Here is an 8,637-nt window from a genome sequence, read left to right on the forward strand (position 1 = left end):
AACAACACTGTAAAGCTGTGTTTGGCGTGGCTTGGCATGTGATGATGTTCTGTAGTCTCATTTAGCCACTTGCTTGCAACCTCCTTTTTTAAGACATATAGAAGCTCATAAGTGTTCACAAGTGGGGTAATTACCAACATACTTTATGTTGGAGAACAAATCCTGAAAGTCTCTTAAGCTTGTGTTAACCATAAAGCTTATTTCGGGGTTTCAGAACTCAATCCTGGAGCACTTTATAGTCCCCCATGATAAAATGCCAAATTGACAGCAGGAATAAACAGCCTCGTACCAAAAAAAAAAACAAAAAAAAACAAAAAAAAAACAAAACACAGTACTGGCCTCTATAACTAATTTCAACAGTCATGACAACTGTGCGGGGGGGTAAATTATTTTCTTTTCTCACTCCTCCACAGCCCCAGCCTCTCATCCAAATATGGTCAATTCTGGCTCCAAATTACTAAGATGGCAACGTCCAGAAGTGTCAAACTTAAGCTTCAAAATGGGAGTCCACAAACCAGGGTGACATCACAATAGCTACATCCATGATTTTTTACAGTCTATGATTTTTTTTCATTGATTATCTGTCTCATGTACTAATGTGTGAATATAGCGACAGTTGCTGTAAATATGACCGGAAGTTGTTTTCATAAAGCTACTAACTGTTGCTTTAACAAGGAAGATGTTAAGACAATTTTAACATGATTTATGCTAAATTATATAATAGACCATTTTCTTAAATTATCTCTTGTCCGAAATAAAAAGAAAAAAGAACATTTACCAAGTATTCTATTTCAAAATACAGTTCAACAGAAATATATAATATTCACATTTTTTTTTTCCAATTGTGATTTTGTGAAACAGTGACAAATCCCTAAGCTTTAGAAGACTACAGAAATCTGATTTGGTCTTTTTAAATACCACAAACATGTTAAAATATTCTCAGGCCTTGTCATTATCCAGCTGATGCAGCTAATTTTTTTTCTTCCAACAAATTGTAACATGAAAGTAAGATTCATGTACAAAAGTCTTCAAGAAAATATTGTGGCCAGCATGTTCACCCAATCTTCATTAGGTGTTTTCACAAGTAGTCCATAATGTTCAATGTGAAATTACAGACTTGTCTGAGTGCATGTTTTTTAAAAACGGGCTTAGTTTAAGAACACACTGACTCTTCAATACAACTAATAGGACCAGAAAACAATATTTTACTACCAAACATAGTCTTGACAGCAGTTAGCCTGACACAGCTGTAGAATTTTTTGCATTAAGTTTTGTTTAGATTCAGAGCTCTGAGAAGAGTGTGTAGGGATAAAGGGAAACTTCCTGAGAGAACAATAATGACATAAGACAACAATCATCAATGCTGATACAGGGTGTAAGAAAAATATGTCTTGTGATTTTTTTTTTACCTTGCAAGGCCTCAGACAGGTTAATTTGTAAGCCCTTAGCCTTGTCTGCATGCAAACACAAAACATACATATTGGAACAATAGACAGATTAAGAAATAAGACAGGAGATTCAAAATTCATGAATAAATCATTGAGTACTACACATACCAAGAATGTTCAACATTATTCATTAAGGATGCAGGTTAGTGGCAGACCGTATACTGTGTCTAAAAGATAACAGACATGCACCAAATCAGTAAAGAAGATAGATTGTTAGGAGTAGTTGCACTGGAAATTGTGGTCCACATGCTTCAGACCTAGGAGATAATTCCGAGGGCTTTTTGTTAGTCAAAAATATGCTGTTGATGAAATGGCACCTTCATAAATGTAACCATCTTGTTAACAAAAAAAGACTTTCTAATCAAAGGTGACTTAAGTGATGTTATATAAGCTATGCCATTTATACTTTTTTTTTTCCAAAGTCTAACTACATAAGCAGGAGGCACAACAGTGCAACACTGACAATCTATTTAAATCCGCTCATGTTCTCAGGCCTTTTTTGCTTTTTACATCCTTTGACTGTCTGTCTTTCTCCTGCAGCCATTTTGGTGGATGATTTGCATCCTTTTTTCATAAGTATTCAGACAGAGCATGAGGTAGACTCATGTCAAGTTGCTAATGACTGCTGATGTGACTAAGTGTTCTGACAATGGTAAATATCATGGTTTACTGGTTGTTATTCAGCAATGAAGTTGACTTCAGGGACAGATGACAGATGCATGTTTTTATGGGCAGAAGATATGCAAGCATGTGAAGGCAAGAGCCAAACTATTTGCTACCACACCTTTCCAGCAAGGTATATGAGGTAGAAAAAGACTACAGGAAGAAAGAACACTCAGCTACTCTTTCATCCAAATGTATGTGTGTTGCACCAAGTACTCACCAAGGACTCCCTGATAGTCAACCAGGTCGAAGTAGACCACAGCTACAGATGTCCAGACACCAAGCAGGGCCAGGACAATGAACCAGGTGAAGAAGCTGCCACTGGACCCAGAGTCTGCCTTCTTCCCATTCTTATTGGCTGACTGGGTTTTAGTACCATCTGCAAAGCAAAGACAGTTCATGATGTCAGGTTCACTTGTTAACACTAGACATCCTATCTTGGAGGTATCTTCTTTTTTTCCTTTTTTTTTTTTTTTAAAAACACTCAAGTGAAGTCATGCTGTACATTCAAATAATGATGGAAAGTATATGAAAAAAAAACAGCAAACAACTCTCTGGGCAAATACATCCCTCATATCCTGCATAACCAATTGTACTGTAAGTGGCTGGACTTGAGAAGTTGGCAAATTTGAAATGCCAATTTAAAAATAGTATTACAACTACTCGCTTGTGTGTGACCCGCAAATTTGCAGGCATTTTTTTTCATGTTGTAAAATGAGGAAGTTAGTCCACCAGTGTAGGCCAATGTGTGTGAGAAGAGGGAAGTCCAGAGTGAGTGATTAGATAACTGCAAGCATCACGTCATCTACACTCATCAGTAGGCTCATTTCAGATGAACTGCGCCTTGCCTGGAAAGTGGACAAAAGCAGGCGGCTGCAGCAGGATACACTGACAACAAGCTGCGGTCAAGTCAGAGGCTGAATCCAAATGCCCATCCTCTGGACCTGCAGACTGAGCCCTCATGGACTTCCGTTGTATGTATGTACGGTCTTTTGTGACTGAACAAAAATGTATTAATATATCTCTGTATAATGTACAGCCTGCACAAGTTCGAAAAAGAAATGTTTGTAAATAAGGACAGGACTACAACTAAATATATTGGGCATTACTTACATTAGAAACCTTCTTCTGTTGTTTTTTTAAGCCTATTTCACTGTGCAACCTGATAGGCAGCAGTATTAAAATGCATTTTCATTCTCTCTACAGCCTATACTTATACATATGTCAACACATGATGTGGTTGAATATTATTTCTGGCCGACACAATTTAAGTAGCATTTTAATAGGCCCAACTATCAATGAAACATTCATAACTCTGCACCCCGAGTAGACTCTCTAGAGGTCTGCAGAAAGTCTACTTAAAGCCCCTTGTAGACCAATTGAATTGTTGCTTTGGATAGCCCTAAGCACTCCCAAACTTTGCCGCAAAGTCCACAAGTCTGTAAGTGTGGACACAGGATACGATGATGATGCCTGATATGATGTCAATTCACTGAAATGTATATTTCACTTTCCCCCTCAGGGTTCAACGCTAAGGTTTTTTTTCACTTGCCCGGTCAGGCAAGTTGATCAGAGATCTACTTGCCCGAAGTCAGTTTTTACTTGCCCTATAAAAACTGTTTAATTTGAGCGGCTATCAAATAACAAAGACTGCAGTTATTTTTATGTTATGTAATCTTTATTCACACTGTATTTATTAATTAAAACAACATATGTCATGTATTGTAGCTTAATTCCTACACAAATATGACAGTGTCAGGGCTTAAAGTGAAAAATTTGTCAATCGTTCTCCTTCTAAAATTTTGCACCCTACTTGAGCCATGCCCACCTCTATTTATTTTTCACCCCTCTCTCCAGTTCTGCTGTATTAACACCAGGTTTAATATATTTTGCTTCCATCTCTCTGCCCTGCTCTACTCTACTTCAATGCTACATAGCTCTCTCTCTACTCTACCAGTAGACTACCACATCCACCTGTTGCACAAAACGCACACAGCAGTGTTTCCCCTAGGATGGAGTTGTAGCAGCGGAGGTGAAGCACACGCATGAAAAATAATTTTCACATGCGTGAAACTTTTTTGTATGCTTGCAAAGCACAGCCTGCTGGGATGTTTCTATGTATCTACTGGCACCAGAAGGGCTCTTTAGGACTAAGTACATACAGTACATTTGTGCACAGTAATGAGCAGGTGAAACGTCTGTCTAGCTTACATATGAGGTGTCTCAAGATTTAAGAACATACAATTTTATTGAAAATAATAAAAGTTAAGTCACATGACATGCTGCTGTTTTGTGCTATGACCTATTTAAGTGTTGGAAGTTGTTATTTACGTGACAACGCCTGAACGCAACACAAGCTCAGCACAAGTGCCGTGCTACGCTGCTGTGCGAGCAGCGTAACAGCAGTCTGTTGGTTATTTACACAGTGTCCATTTCAATAACTTTGTCAGCTGACAAACTGCGGCGGGCTCGGGGTCAGGAAAATGCGGCCCGAGCCACTCTAGAGTGATCATTTGTGTGTGTGGCAGAACTCCGCCGTGCGCGATACAGAGAGCAGAGAAGAATTGTTAATACGTGACCATGTAGAGACAGAAATGACACGATGACATAACACCATAAATAGTATATTGTTATGTTATTATATGAAGCGTCCGTCACGCAAAATAATATCAATGGGGGCTGTGGGCAGGACATTGTTACACAGCTGTGCCTGTGACTTCAGGCAGAGAGACCGCTGCATCAGAGCTGAAGAGCACGTTTAAACATACATTTATTTTATCAATTAGTTATTAACTTTTACTATTTTTAGCAACTTGCCCGATCGGGCAGGTGAGTTGTCAGTTTACATGCCCGACCTTGAGTTTAACTTGCCCCGGGCAATCAGGCAATCCTTATTGTTGAGCCCTGCCCCAAATATAATAGTATGGGAAACACTGGGATGTTCAGTACACCCTAGGACACAAATAATCATAGCTGAATTAGCCTAATATTTGGGAAAGGCATTTTGAGCAGTTTCCATGTCACTGTATTGTTATGGAATGCTTGCAAAAAAAAACAACAAAAAAAAAAATCTAAGAATAAGAACGTAAATTGGCCAACAACAGAAAATAACTGCAATCTGAAATTGAATTTTATTGGACAATTAGGCTTCAATTAGCCTATTAGACCACACACCCCTAACGATCTGTCGCTGCCATTAATGTTACATAGGTTAGAAACAGTACTGAAGGAATGTCTCTGAGCTGCTCTTCTCACAGTCAGTTCAACATCTGCCCAGTTTACACAAGTGAACTCAGCAGTAACAGCCAACATCCAACACCAAGCTGTTTAACAGTCCAAACAAACACACCAACATCGAAACAACTCAACTCAACTCTTTTGTTAAAGCCATTAATAACCAATAGGTAACATTAGGCATGTGATGCAAACACTTAGCCGTGTAACTGTGTGTGTGGACGGACTGACTGTCCTGAGCGTGGAGCTCACACTCCTGCAGCAGTAGCCTCTTTGTATCTCATGAAATACAAAGAGAACAACAGCAGGACACACTATTTGTAGCTCTACATTTAAATAAAATTTTACCCATTTTAAATAGTTAACAAAAATCGTAAAGTCGGTTCACATGCGGGGAGCTGGGCAGCAATTACTCTAAATGTTTAATCAATATAGATGTCCAAATCTCAAGTGCTCAAGTATTCATCCACATCCCTACTTAATGCAGATCTACATCTTAGCAGACAGAACACAAAATTTGAGGTGTGAGTTCCATCCAGACAGCTTTTATAGAGCAGTTGTCTTTTAACCGTGTTAGCTGGGTTAGCCAACAGATGTACAGCTATTACAGTAACTGTTGTCAGTATGGCGAATGCAAACGAAAAACCAGCATTAGAAGAGTCTGTGTTAATTAGATGTATCAATTTCGATTGTATGGTTTTCCAGCAAGTTACAACACTGGACGAAGAGTGGGATGGACAAACCGAACAATATGGAACTGAAGCTAGGTAGATCTCTAGAAATACAACTCCTAAATCATGCTGAACCATTTGTGACAGCATTGCCATCATCATCTATTACAACTAGGGATGGGTCATGATTTTTGAATTTCGAATAGTCGTTTTATTCATTCATTCATTCATCTTCTAACCGCTTCATCCTCTTGAGGGTCGCGGGGGGGCTGGAGCCTATCCCAGCTGACATCGGGCGAGAGGCAGGGTACACCCTGGACAGGTCGCCAGACTATCGCAGGGCTGACACATAGAGACAGACAACCATTCACGCTCACATTCACACCTATGGACAATTTAGAGTTACCAATTAACCTAGTCCCCAATCTGCATGTCTTTGGACTGTGGGAGGAAGCCGGAGTGCCCGGAGAGAACCCACGCTGACACGGGGAGAACATGCAAACTCCACACAGAAGGGCTCCCACACCCGGGATCGAACTGGCAACCCTCTTGCTGTGAGGCGAGAGTGCTAACCACCACACCAGCGTGCCGCCCGAATAGTCGTTTTATTTTTGAAAAATCGATTTTTTAATGCGACTATTACTATTCGCCATCTTATTTCCCCCCCTTTATTTGACATGCAATTCAGCTCCTAACCGCACGAGGGCAGTCTAGGATTGCTACAGCGGTGTGAGATGGGCTATCAGCTAGTCTGATGCTCTTCTACAAACAGGAGAAACATGCAGAGAGGAATGTCCGCAGTCATTCGGGCTTTCATAGTCGAGCGCACTTCCGCGTTGTAGTTTCCTGTAAAAATGTCTGTGAAAAATCCCCGCGATGTGAAAAATACATACCGAGCAGTCACCGGTTAGGGCTGTCAAAATTGCTCAAAAATGACGTTCGAATATTCCTTCTAAAAATAACTCATAGGTTCGAACCATTCGAATTTTTTTTTCCGCATTATGTCCACAAGAGTGCAAACTAATACAAGGAAACATACTTGAATATGTCTTAATACAAGGAAACATAACTACTTGTAGGTATTTTTATTTCAACATAAACGTCTTTGAAAACATTTACATACCTACACATTAAAACACATTAAACAATTATCTATAACATTACGTTATAAACGACCGCGGACCTCTCGCTTGCCCCCCCTCTCTGACCCGTGGCCACACCGCCCGCGGACCGTGACCAGCTCACGCCCTGCAGCAATCATTTCGGCGTCTGGTCTATTTTCTGCACGAGCCGCGAGTGAATGTGTCAAGCCGGGTGACGGAGACAACAGCTGGGAGCAGAACCGCTTGTCGACCAGGCTGGAGAAATGCGCGTTTGATGCCAACGCCCACTCGCAAAGAGGACAGCTGCGGTGGTGTTTTTTTTCCTCTCCACAATCGAATATCAATTTTCACATTCGAAGGTCTATTTTTTTTCAAATTCGAATTGAAATTCGAATTTAGAATATTCGTTGACAGCCCTATCACCGGTGTGCGCGCACAGAGCTTGCGGACGTCCGCTTTGAGTCCGCGCAGACCTCCACGGAGTCCGTTCCGCCCGGGTATGTTCGGGCCGTTAAAGACGAATGGATCTCTGTGGGGGGGGGGGATTATTTGAAAAATTGTCGAATAGTTGCCACGATTTTCGAATAGTGTTTTTTGCTTGTGTTGCCCATCCCTAATTACAACTGTACAACTGGGTTATAACTGCTCTGTTCTCCTCCCACAATACACCTGGCTAATACAAATATCTTGTTTAACTGGGATTAGCTAGGTTGCTTTACCTTTTACTGGGCTGTCACTTCACCTTTTTTTTTAAACCTAACTTTGTAAGACCTATCCTTGCCTCCCTGCTGATACAAACTACACAGGAACATTAAGATACCATGAAATGTAATATTTTTTTTTTTACACTATAATCCGGACAAATCTGTTAGGAATAGTATATTTGCACTAATCCCTCTGGATAGAGGAGTGGAGATGATGGAAAAAAGAAAAAGAAACCACTTCCACGCAGCCATTCCATGAGTGCTGACATCTCAAAATGCATGAGGGGAGAAAATAGTGGCAAGGAGAATGAACAGGTGTTGTAGCCCATTACATGGTGCTAGGACAAATTCAGACACACGCTCAAAGAGCATAGTTCAAAGTACTCACATTACTAAATCCATTGATACTCCCTTTGATAAACTCAATATACTGAGATCAAAGTTTGTATAACAGACTTTTCTAGTTCAAATTGAAAGAACTGAAAGAAACCTAAAATACACTTAAGTGTGTAAAAGTGTCCAACATCATGGGGAATCCTCTTGTTCATCATCTTACTCTTATTCAGAGTGAGCTGAAAATATCCATGTTACCTCTGTTTCTGCCCTTCTATTACACAGATTCGTCTCTTCAGTGTTTAGCCTAGCTTAGCACAACGCCTGACATGGGGGAATATGGTGTGTTGCATTAACCCCTCTTTGGATTCATCTAAAAGGTGGAAATAAATGTGGGTCAAAAATACTTTGACCAGCTGAAAGCACAAGTAAGTCTGAAATTAAACTACTTAAATGACCAGGCTCATGCAAATATTACTGA

General features: G+C 40.2%; 1 protein-coding gene across 4 annotated transcripts in view; it reads right to left on the reverse strand.

The window, feature by feature from the left end:
• The window catches only part of asph (aspartate beta-hydroxylase), a 43,120-nt gene that overhangs the window by 25,094 nt on the left and 9,389 nt on the right, over positions 1–8,637 (reverse strand). For 2 of the 4 annotated variants that reach the window (XM_049597603.1, XM_049597604.1), the window contains exons 2-3: positions 2,332–2,490; positions 1,410–1,454 (exon numbers count right to left, since the gene is read on the reverse strand). In XM_049597603.1, coding sequence (XP_049453560.1) covers positions 1,410–1,454; positions 2,332–2,490 — 204 coding nt within the window. The remainder of the gene's footprint in view (positions 1–1,409; positions 1,455–2,331; positions 2,491–8,637) is intronic. The other 2 variants (XM_049597606.1, XM_049597605.1) reach the window with 1 other exon arrangement.

The sequence above is a fragment of the Epinephelus fuscoguttatus genome, linkage group LG15, assembly GCF_011397635.1.
Source record: "Epinephelus fuscoguttatus linkage group LG15, E.fuscoguttatus.final_Chr_v1".
Classification (NCBI taxonomy): Eukaryota; Metazoa; Chordata; class Actinopteri; order Perciformes; family Serranidae; genus Epinephelus; species Epinephelus fuscoguttatus.